Genomic DNA, 12,328 nt, shown 5'->3' with positions numbered 1-12,328 from the left:
GGTATTTTGACACCAATGTGTGGTAGTAGAAGCTCTTACTCCAATTACAGCAAAGTTTCTTTATATCCTTTTGTTATGGGTGCTGCAAAATTCAGGCTGAACCAGGCTTCTTCCTGTGGTGTAGAAATAAATTCTTTGGGAGAATTTCAGCAGATTTTATTAATCTTTGGGAGGACTTCTTACTTATTTCCAGGTTTCTTCTATATGAGGTAGTAAGTGGCAGTGCCTAAGTTGAAGGAAATAAATGGTGTTGTTTCAGAGTCAATAAATTATTCATGCAGCTGTGTAAGTAATTTTTTCCTTTCACCTTTCTCTGTAGGGTGGATCACTGGTGTTGGCTGTTCGTGTTGTGCTTTGTTCAGCTTAAAATGGCCCTGAAAATCATCACTCTTGGAGTCCTTTCTTGTAATCCTAAACTTGAAATGGCATCAGAGCGCTTTCAGATTGTGGAATTTGCAGGTGCACCATGGTGTCACAGTGACTTTTGCACTGTATCTTGTAGTGTGGACATTCAGAACAAGGCTTTTCTGTGAAACTGTGCTGCTGACTGTACTTACTAATGTTTGTGGGCACAAGGACTGTGAGTTGGGCAAATACTGGCCTTGTTTCACTGATTGGGAAAGTGAGGAGTTGAGAATGTTGGCCCTTGCTGGGAATTGCTCAGCAGGCTGTTCTGCCAAGTCAGGACTAGGAGGTGTTTGTAGGCCAGGCTGTTGTTCAAATCCACTTAAATAAATACGTTATTTCTGTATTATTTGAGGTGACCGTCTCAATGCATAGCTCTAGTGCCAAGTCAGACAGCAAAGCTGCTGGACCTCTTCACAAAGGAAAAAATGCTGTTAGTGAGCATGAACCTCCTCTGAGCGGCTCGTGGCTGCTGTGTTGAAATGTGAATGGATCAAAACTTAATGCTACATGCAGGTGACCATTGTACCCTCCGTGTTTGATTTCCAGCAGCTGTTGGCTGGCTGTTATTCGAGAGGCTGATTAGTCCTGGATCTTCTTTCCTCTGTTTGTGGTTACAAGAAGTCATCTCAGCGTGATGCGTTTGGTGGGAGGTGCTCACAGGAGAAAGGAAATGACTTTTCTCTGGTGGCTGTGGTCTGATGAGATAAGCACAAGTGCAGAAGGCTGAGACTTGGAATCTCTTCAAGGTTTGCAGCAGACTGGCAGGGTAGCAAACCTTATCTTTGACCCCCATGTCAGAGCCTTCTGCAGTGCAAAAGCCAGGGCCCAGCACTGGGACAGTTTTCCTGTTCTCTAGAATCTACCTGAGGATGCAACATTTGTTGTTCACCTGTTCAGAGGCTTCTGAGAGTGCAGTTTAGGCATAGATGAACTTTCTGAGTGTTTTTAAATACAGTATTCTTCACCAGAAAAAAAAAAAAAAAAGAAGAAAACATTATATTTATAATGTATAGAATTGATACAAATATCCCAATTGCAGTATCTCTTTCTGTAATTTACCCTTTGCCTGGGACTCTTTCAGACCTGCCTTTATAAAATAGGATTGCTTCTGCTGCAGCTTCTGCCAGCTTGATCTGAGAATAGCCACGAGAGTAAAATAGATCATCTCTTATCCTCTTATTACTCCTTTATTGGATGACCACCTCACCCACACCTGGGTGCAGCCACATCCTCTGCCTGCTGAGGTCACTACAAGGAAAGGTCCCCTCACTGGAAAGTTCTTGCTTGGGTCCAGCTGCTCATGGCAGAGTGGGATTTTGGGGACAGCTTCCTTTGTGGCTCCTCTGTTAGTAGGTCTGTGTCACCAGCATGGAATTGGATGAAAAGAGAAGACTGAAAAAGGGATATTTTCAAATGTGCTTGAATTATTATTTTACACAGTTTCTTTGAGTATTTAGAAACTGTTTCCCATGTTTATATCAGGGTCTTCTAAATTGTTCTAGAGAACGTAGGTCAGCAATCTGAGCATCACATTTTAATAAATTTGCCTGCATTTTGAAGCCAGACTTTGTAATTTGGCATTTTTATAATTTTGTGTAGTGCTTTCTAACTTATTTAAGCTTTTTAATTGTAGATTACATTATCCTACATTTCTTCAGTTGGTCGTCTGATCTTTTGCAGCTGTTTACTATCTCTTTGGTTCATGAATTTCTGTCAGTAGGCTTTCAATTACTCAGGTTTGAACGTTAATTCATTGCAGTTGGGACCTGAAGGCATGCCTAAATGTTGTAGGTCTCTTGATCTCCACCATATCAGGATAGGCCTTTCTAGTTTGAATGCAAAATCTTACACAAAAACAAAACAAAACCCACAAAACCTCAAAAAAACCCCACCAACCTGAAAGTTTTATTTTTGATGAAATTAGTCATTGTATGGTTTTTGTGATCCATGCATTTAAAGTGATGCTTGATCCAGTTCAGAAGTTGTTTTTGCATTCTCTCTCCATGGATGTCCACTATAATGTTCAAAAGAGGTTTTGTTTCTGGATTGGTGTGAACACTTTCTTATGGCCCCCAAAGATGAGTTCAGAACTGTTGTAGTTTCCAATTTTAATTTTTTTTTTTTTTTTTAAATTTTTGAACCTCAAAGCACTGAGCACCTGGGGCTTTTTCCCTTTATTCTCTCCTACCTCTCCTACCTCTGACTCTTATTTTTTCTCTCCAACCAATACTGTTTAAGGCCATTTCCTTGGTCCTCTCTCCCACCTACAGCTCTTCTCTCCATTGCTAAACAGGACTGTACCCCAAAGCTCAGTCCTGGTGGGAGGGCAGGAATTGAATTCATGAAAGGCAAGTAGCTTGGTAGACCTAATTTTTTTGATCTTCCCGTAGACTTTGTGTTTTATCTTTTTCCGCCTTTCTGTTTTACTGAAACAATTTTCTCTGTACTGCAAATGAAGAATTACATGGAGCTTCTTTCTGACTGTGCCTTACATTTGGAAGCGGGATGTAGCTGATTGGAGAGGATGAAATAATTCTCTTGGCAGTTACATCTTGTCTCCGCATTTCAGCGTAGCCTCTCGTGCATTTTATTCCCTTCCTGCCTGATGACTAAATGCTCTTTGCCTTCAGCAGGTTTTGTGGGAATTCTGGAAAGACCCCTTCTCCCCCTGCTTGGGTGAAATAACAAACCCAGCTGTGGGAGAGTGTGTGCTGGAGAAACTGTGCATTCCTCAGTTCTGTGCTTCCCCTATGTGCTCAGATAATTTGCTGGTCCATCTTCTGCTGGGGAGTGGTGCCAGTGAGGAGAGGTCTCTGCAGGCTGCTGCACTGGGGAAATGCAGCACTGATGTGTTCTTCCTGCATTGGGGAAGTGCAGCACTGCTGTGTTCTCTCTACCTTGGCAGCTCTGCTCCCAAATGCAAACCACATGTCCTGTGCATGCACGAGCTGCTTCCAGCTGCCCAGAGCTCCGTGTTTGTTCGCGGCTTGCTCTGGAACTTCTAATAATTGTGAAAATAAAGGGAGGGTCTCTTTGTATTGTTTATAGTAGCAAAGAACAGTGCAAGATTTCATCTGCTGCTGTTCAGATCCCTTGCTATTTTTGGTATTTGACCTCTGCAGGAGAAGATTGCCAGAACTACAGGTCTTTTTCATCTTTATTATGTGTTTCTACCCTCCTACTCATAAGTTACTGTTACGTTAATGATTAAATCTTTGAGAATGTGCCATTTTTCCACATTGTCCCCTGTATTTTTCAAAGGAAAATTTGTATCTCTATAAATTTTTGAGCTAACATTCCCTTTTGGAAAGGAGAACTATGCAACTTGGCAGCATCTTCTGTACACCACTCAAAGGAAAAGGGAAATAACTTATGATTTGCTGGTTTATCTTTTGAAAAACGTTCTGGATTGAAGAGGGCTGATGAGCCTGTTGGCTTGAACTGAAGCTGCAAGGTTTAGAATACTGCACAAACAGCACAGCAATATGTGCTGGGACAATGTTAAGTGTTTAGTTTGTGCAGATAGGTACTTGCTTTTCATTTCTCGCCCGTTGGAAAGGGCTGCCTTTGGCAAACAACTGTTTGCTTCTAGTCTTGCTGTGTGGTTGTTTCCACACTCCACCAGTGAAAAACACATAAAAAAGGCATCTGAAAATCCTGTCCTGCCTCTTTGGCATCACTTCCACTTCATGCCTTCTATTCTAAACATTGAGTTTATTTCTTTTTTAAAGGAGCCTTGTAGGATGCCCTGGAGGTCAAAATATTTTAGGTTATTTCAAAGAATGGTATTTATTCTGAGTTCCCAAGATGTAATGAATTTTGAGTGTCCTTCCAGAAGCTTATTGTTTCTGGTAGCTGTGGTATCCAGGAGATGTGCAGGGGTTGCATGTAACCATGTACTTAATTCATAGAACAGATCACTTGAGTGTAGTTCCAGAAGTTTAGATATCATATCATAGCAGTTTCAGGTTTAATTTATAAAAGGTGGCTTTTCCTGGCTCAAGGGGATGCGGATGTGGACACAGCTGAAAGATTCAGCTGTTCCACGTAAGGAATGGTGATCCCTGAGGATGGGATTGCACCTCTGTTTCAAGTGCAAGTGGCTGGCCAGAGCCAGACACCTTCAGCCAGGTACTGGTGTGTCATCCCAGTGGTGGTGGTGGTTTCCTGGCACCTTGACATCACCTGGATTTTATCAGTGTTGAGATCGTAGATCCAAACTGTGGGTGACCTTGCTGGAGAAAGTGAAAAAACCTGAATTTAATGAGCTACTTCACATTCTGGGCAGAGGAGGAACCATTGGGAAAGAAGAGCTTTTGGCCAGTGCCCTCTGTGATTTTTTCTGAGACTGGAGCAGCCCGAGAGCAAGCTGCTGGTACAACTCTTTGTGTCAGAGAGTTTGTCATAGAAACATAAGCAGTTCTCTCTGATCATCACAACTGGCTGTTGTGCTATGTCCAAAGCATTTCAAAGACTCTGATTTTGCCAAAGGATTCTTTGGAAAACACATATCTCTGTTGTTGAACTTAAGGAACTGAAAGTGCTTCAGTGCAGAGGACCGTGTGCTTTGTGAGTGGCTGTGGTCCAGTGCTTAGTTATCTTCTATTGTGTTTGGAACTCCATTGTTTCCTATTTGTCTCATAAATTTAACACAGATCCTATTCCTGCCATTTAAACTTTCCCATCAAAAATACAACAGTGACTTCCCCTTCTGAAAAGGAAGGGCTGGCAGCTACACCCTGAAGTTTGAGCATGAATTGTTTATATAACCTTCAATCACAATTTCATAATAGTCTGAAGACTTTCTTACTAAGGCAGACATTTTACTGAATTTTTAGCAAAAACCTAACTGCCATCGAACACAACTTTAAGTCTTAGTTGTTGCAGTGAAACAGAGTTGAAAACTGAGCCCTTCACCTTCCTGATGGTAGAAATGGCACTTCTGTCTGAAAAGATAAACAGCATTTTCTGGTATTTCAGAATAGCTGTACTTAAGTCATTCTGGGCAAAAGCTTATGAGTTGTGTTGAGCTAATTTTATTTCCCAGAAAATACTATTAAAACTGAATGAACCTGCTTTTGCAGACTCTGGCTTTTTATAACTTCTGGGTATTTGTAGAGTTCCCACCCCTTCCCCAGCAGTAAAAGCTCTGACATGAGTGTTGTAGAAACTGCTTATTGAAAGATACTCTCTATCATAGTCAGTAATATTTAAACAACTGCAGCTTGCCTTCCAAATGGATGACATTTGTCAGGAACATGTCTGTTTGAGTTTACTTGGCCTTTTGAGTAGACAAAGTCTGAATATTTAGAGCTTAAAATTCAGGTCAGCTTGGAAAACTACATTTTTCTTACAAGAAATTTACAGAGATAACCTGATTTTTTTTAGTAACCATAGCACTGCAGGAGAGCTGGTTTACAAAAACTCCTTTCTCCACCCTCAAGCATGTGTGTTTGAAATTCTGTTTAAATAGAAGCTTCCATTGTAATTCTTCTGTAAATTGAATTAAGCAGTTTTCCTAATTTATAATGGTAACAGTATTTTATTTCTTCAGTTTATATTATTAATTTGCATGGATGTTTAGCAGTTTTGTGTTTAAGCAGCGTAGCAAACAGTGTCTGAGAACAGTTGGCTTTATGTAATAGTTCTGGTAAAAGCCTGTTTCATTTGAGGACATACCCAGAAAAGTAAGTAAGGAACAAGTTCTGCGGGTAGGTTGTACACAGGGTAATGCCAGAAAACACGCTGAACTTCTTTGCCTCAGAAGGGAAAGGAGTTTCCACAGGATATCTGCGTTTTATGGCAGAAATGACTGGTTGATGTGCTCTGAAAGGTTGCTTTGATGTAGAAGATTAACCTGGGGACCTCATTGTCAGGATATTACTGAGGCAAATCGCTTAGTGAGATTATTTGTGACTTGGGAATTAAGTTTTTATGTGTGCCTGCTTAAGCTGTTTTTTAAGAATTTGCTGCTTTGTCACATGGTGTCGTGAATATTTGTGTGCACCAAACCAGAGGAGGGAAAGCAAACCCCAGAAACCACAAACAATGCCAAGAAGGAAAAAAAAAAACAATGCAGAATACAGCAGTGTCATAGCAACTTTTCCTTTGTTTTTGGTCTCTCATGGACAATTAAAATAATTACTACTAAAGCAAGTCATACACGGAAACTTGCACATCCCACCCCTAAAAATCCAGCCTGGAGAATTTGCAGAAAAATTGATGATAGAACAGCTGGGAAGGCATGAGAATATTTTCTTGCATTCTGTGTCTGCCTGATTTTTATTCTATTTCTCCTTGGATTTTTTTTTAAGGGTTATTTCATGCATGTGGTACCTGGGATTGGCTGCTGGTCTAGATCTTAAGGAAACATCAGTACCAGTGAGAAATCACTGGATGCTGACCCCTTTAAACCTGTCGTGACTCGCTCAGTGTTTGGGTTTTTGATTCTTTTTAAACACAGAATAGTTATCTAATTGAACCTGTGTTTTTGACAGAAGTAGATGACTGTAATAGCATACCTACATCTTCCTTTAAAAAATGGTTGTAGTTTGTGAACCACTAAAACCATTGCAAATATCTCTTAAAATGTAGATGGTGCTGTGCTTTTCCTGAATTGATGGAGTCTTTATTGCAATTACAGAACAGAATTTTCTGTTGTGTTATAAAAGAGAAAACTATGCTTTTCCTTTTTTTTAGGGCATATTTTAGAAGTGAATCTGTGAGAGGATCCAAGAGAATTTTGTTTAATTTTGGTTTTGCTGGGTGAAGTTTGCATTCAAGTGCATTGCTGAAATAGTTTGGGTTTCTAGGAGGGTTCAGTAGTGCCAGAGAGGAATTGCCTCTGAAGGGAAGATTTTTATCAGCTGCACTAAAAGCCAGTGTTCTTGTGGTTTTACAGGAGGCTCAGAAAACGTTGAAGTGCTTAATTGCAGTGAATTCCACAGGTCACACAGCCTGTTTAGGTGGTCTCTAATATTGCTGGCAGGTGTTTCTGTGCGTCATTGGGCACCTAAATACTTGTAAAATTACCTCACCAGGCCCCATTGCAGGCTGTAGTGATTTTGGTCTTGTTCTCTGCCTCCCCTGTGCACATCCCTCAGCACAGGAGCTCACTTTAGAAGTCTCCTGCAGTTGTATTGATGCAGCTGTTTTGTGGGCTGTGCTTCCTAAAACAAAACTTATTCCTCCTCAGGTAGAGGGGGTGACTTCATTTTGTTTCCACTTGTGGAGAACATCACGTTGCGTTATAAAAATAATAAAGCAAATTTAGCTAAGTGACTTTCCCAGGATTCCCAGGTAGACTGTTTAATCTGTTAAGGGGATTATCTGGTGTAGTGCTTACAGACACAGGAGACTGAGCTCCTTGAATCAGGGAGCCCTTTCCTGTTCTGTGTTCTGTGAATGAAGTTGTGGTGGGGAGGACATCGGGATAACTCGATTTTAGCTCTATGCATCACCTCTGCACGAGATGCTTCCTCCTAAGTGTTTTTAAAGCTAACGCTGCTGAAGAACGTTGTAATTAAAACTCTCCTTGGCTTTTATTTGTTGCAGGTTTCTGCCAAGGCTGGGGAGATGACAGCAGTGGAGAAGGTGGAGGAGCAGCTGGCGGGTCTGCGCATTGCCAGGCGCTGTGAGCCCAGCGAGGAGCCCTCCTACCTGCTGGACATCCACACCTCCACAGCTGCCCAGGCCGGGAGCAGCCGCTTCGTGGCCGTTTCCTGCTCCAGTGAATCCCTCCGGGTGTACGAGAGGGAGACGCTGCAGTTCCTGCGGGAATACCGCGGGCGGCGCGGGCTGCTCAGCGGGGTCAGGTTCGCACACACCCGTGACAGCCTGGTGTTCTCAGCCTGCAGCCAGGGCAGCGTCAGGTGCTGGGATGTTCGCTCGGCCTCGCAGGAGCCCGTGCAGGTGTTCACTGGTTACCCTTCCAACGTCTTCATCAGCTTCGACCTCAGCTGCAGCGACCTCATCGTCTGTGCCGGGACGGAGAAAGCCGAAAAGGACACGTTTCTGGTATTCTGGGATGCAAGGGGCGTTACAGACTGTGCCAGTGCCACTAAAGAACCCTTGGGAGTCTATTCTGAAAGTCACAATGATGACATCACCAAAATCTGTTTTCATCCTACCGAACCCAATTTGGTGGTGTCTGGGTCAACGGATGGCTTGGTCAATGTGTTTGACATCAACAAGGATAACGAAGATGATGCTTTGATATCGACTTGTAACTCAGATTCCTCAGTGAGTTCTCTTGGCTGGGCTGGAGAAGGTTACAAACAGGTGTATTGCACCACACACGATGAAGGGTTCTGCTGGTGGGACATGGCTCAGCTGGACACCGAAGATCCAATAACCCTGCTGCACGTTCTGGATGCCAGAGAGTCAGTCTGCACTGAAAACCACGGCCTGCACTACCTGGTGGGTGGCTTGTACCATGAAAAGGCAGGGAAACTCTTCCTGGTTGGGGGAACCTCCACAGGAAACATCCACCTGATCAGCTGCAGCACCGATGGCCTGAGCCTGGTGGGGACCCTGTGTGGGGGACACTCGGCCACCGTCCGCTCCTTCTGCTGGAGCCCCTCGGATGAGTCTCTGCTGACGGGTGGAGAGGATGCTCAGCTGTTGCTATGGAAACCCGGGGCTGTGGAAAGGTCCCTCACAAAGAAAGCATCTCTGAAGATCTCTTCTTCCGTGCAGAAGAGAGTGAGAGTTCACAACACCTCCCTCAAAAGCAGGAAAAAGTGAAATGCCTAAAAGTGGGAATCTCTGCTGTGTAGAGCATTCCTGGTGTTTAATTTCTCTCTAGGCAATACTTGGCTGTGTTTTACTTGGAGGTTTTCTGTGGAAAGAACTGTGGTGCTTGAATTCCCCCTGGGAATGTATTTCAGTCATCAGAAGAATGCCTTTTATTTTTTTTAAGTTGCTAATATTAATCAAAAAAAAGTAAATGTTTGTTCCTGAGTTCTTGAACAACCGATATTAAACCATATTATATAAAACTGTTTCTGTGGTTATTTAATGTCTCAGACAATGTTTTAAATGTGTAATACAGGCCTGTGACTTGCACAGTTTGTTACCTTCCCAATGATATTCCCTGGCACATTTTAAAAGCTTTTGTATTCCATGCTGTATTTTGCTTTCTTCACAGAAAACTTAATGAAATTGCTCAGTTTAGTAAAGGATTTTATGTCACTTCTTAATGCCTGAAGGAATTACTTCTCAATGAAACAGAAAATAAGTAGTTTTGCACTGTCACATCACTGGTTTAGAACAAGCTCATAAAGAAGCAGCTGATAGAGCCATCTTTTTCATAGCAAATATGAATGTATTCAACCAAACAGCAGCTAATTTGTATGAGGATGAGAACTGTTAAACTGGCATTATTTCCTGCATGAAAATACCCAAGAATTTTGCAAGCAGCTTCATTCTCTCCTACTAAGTGCACCTGGAAGACTGGGGACGTTTTTGGTGGGTTGGAGAAATTGATGGGTGTAATTATACCAGTGGTGCTTAAAATCCCAAACCCTGACTTGAAAGAAACTGTTGTCACATGCCAAGTGGGGATGCTGAAACCCAAAAAATGAGCACTGCCTTCAGAGACTGTAGATATGGAGGAGCAGACTGATATGAGGAGACTTCAATGAAACCTTTTAGAGGTTGGCCTAGGTCCTTTAAAAACATTTCTCTCTACAAAGGGGTTTATGCTTGGACATCTCCCCAGGTGAGCTTTGTTTTATTATTCCACCTAATACCCTTGGTGCAAACCCAGCCCTGTGCTTGTAAAATGGGTGAGACTTCATGCTTATTCTGCTTTGCTGGCAGACTCCAGCCTGTGGTCCTGGCTCTGCACACACACTCATCTGCAGCCTTCCCAGGACCACTGCAGGCAAATGGTGTTGGTATTTAGGCTGTAGTTACACATGTGCACTACAACTGAAACCAGCACCAGGGTATTTGAGAATTGCTCTGTTACAGATTAGCTGGCAAAGGATTTAAGAGGGGTTGGTTGGTTTTGGTTTTTTTTTTTTTTTCCCTTGAGGGTGGATAGGTAATTCTTCCAGAACAAGTCCTGAACATCAGGTCTAGAGGATTATCCTGGAGTTTAGAAACAGTTTCTGAGCTACAGAACATACTCAGTGTATGGTTACAGCTGTGCTGAAGATGCCTGAATCATCTCTGGAACTGAATCCTTTCCAACCACAAGTATCGAGTTTCCACACGATGTTTCACAGACTGTTAATACCCTTTAGCCACAACTGTGAATCCATTGTTGGTTTGGGTTTGCCTATTGGTGATAAGTAAGATGATTCACTTGGTTTTGTTCCTGCTGGTTATTTAAAAGTGCAGCTTCAATTTGAAAATCACAGCTCTCTACACTTCTGTTACTTGTGTTAAATTCATGTTGCCCCCAACATCCTTGTCTGTTGCTTTCCACACTGCATTGTGCTATTTTGAGACAAGGTGGGCAGTGAGTGTCAGGGCTATGGTACACCTGGAACGTGTTCCCACTCAAATTTTATTATTCCAGCTCACTGTTTTTTGCCTGTTGTGTAACTGAGTGGACCAAGACCTTCAGACTCTGCATCCACTGTAAAGCTCTCATGGACCTGACTTAGTTTAGTGCCAAATTGGGGGTGAGGGACTGAAGGATGATTCTGAGACCTATTTCATTGCTGGTCCAGAGTACAACTTGCTTTTTAGGTGTTTGCCCACTCTTCCTGGTATCTCCACATTCAGTGGAGTAAAGTTGTCGGGTCTGTCTCATGCTTGATTTCTTGAAGACAGGTTTGTGTGCACATAGAGAAATGCAGAGAGGGAGCTTGTGGTTTCCTCCACTTGCTTTCAAGTGTCTGCTGAGTGAAATTCCAGTGTGCTCTGCCAGCTGCCTCTGAATTAAAGCAGCAGAGGTGGGAGTTCTGGGTCTGAAGAGTTTGCAGCATGCAACCTGTGCCTGTGATCTTGTTTCTGGATTAGGTGGATATTGATTTGTTCTGTATCAGTCACAGCTGAAGCCATGATTTTCTTTGGGAAGCTGGTTTCTCCCTTTTACGTGCATAACAGAAATAGCAGCGGAAGGGAAAAAAATGTGTGTCTGTATCTTAAAATTCCGCAAAGGCACAGCAGCTGTCACGAGACTGAGGCTTGTGTTGCCTCTGAAAATACTCAGTTTTGTTGTTCCTCTTTTTCTTTTGGGTTGACTTAATTTCAGGTTAATACCCATAAAATAAACATGGATGGAAACCACATGTGAACAAGTAATTAGCACTGCTTGCTTCTATAAACTGCAGACACTGTTTAATAGACCACAGAGCACAGGCAAAATCCATGTGTGATCACATAAATAATAATAAACTAAAATCAGGTTAACTTGTCCAAGAGTATTTTATATCTTAGGTTAATTTTGACATCTCCAAATTGGCTTCAGCATTGGTAAGAAGCTCTGACTCATGGAATCACAGAATGGTTTGGGTTGGAAGGGACCTTTAAAAGCCATTTAATCCAAACCCACTGCTAGAAGGGATGTCTTCAGTTCAGCCAGGTTGTTTGTTCAAAGCCCCATCCCACCAGACCTTGAATGTTTCCAGGGATGAGCCATCCACCACCTCTCTGGGCAACCTGTGCCAGTGTTCTACCACCTTCATTGCAAAAAAAGTCTTCCTTATATATAATCTGAATCTACCCTCTCAGTTCAAAACCTTTACCCCTTGTCCCATCCCAGCAGGTCTGCTGAAACATTTGTCTCCATCTTTTCCACAGGCCCCCTTCAGGTATGGAAGGACTGCAGTAAGGTCTGTCCAGAGCCTTCTCCAGGCTGCACAGCCCCAGGTCTCAGCCTGTGTTCACAGCAGAGGTGCTCCAGCCCTCTGAGCGTCTCTGTGGCCTCCTGTGAACCATCTCTCCAGTGCTGGGCATCCCAAAG

At 42.7% G+C, this 12,328-nt stretch overlaps 1 protein-coding gene across 1 annotated transcript; it reads left to right on the top strand.

Moving 5' to 3' along the window:
• The first annotated feature begins 7,965 nt into the window (after window positions 1–7,965).
• WDR89 (WD repeat domain 89) lies at window positions 7,966–9,601 on the top strand. The gene has a single exon (XM_066321628.1). The coding sequence runs from the start codon at window positions 7,984–7,986 to the stop codon at window positions 9,151–9,153; it is 1,170 nt and encodes a 389-aa protein (XP_066177725.1). The 5' UTR covers window positions 7,966–7,983; the 3' UTR covers window positions 9,154–9,601.
• The last annotated feature ends 2,727 nt before the right edge of the window (window positions 9,602–12,328 follow it).

The sequence above is a fragment of the Sylvia atricapilla genome, chromosome 6 (assembly GCF_009819655.1).
Source record: "Sylvia atricapilla isolate bSylAtr1 chromosome 6, bSylAtr1.pri, whole genome shotgun sequence".
NCBI lineage: Eukaryota > Metazoa > Chordata > Aves > Passeriformes > Sylviidae > Sylvia > Sylvia atricapilla.
This window is presented reverse-complemented; position numbering and strand designations above follow the sequence as displayed.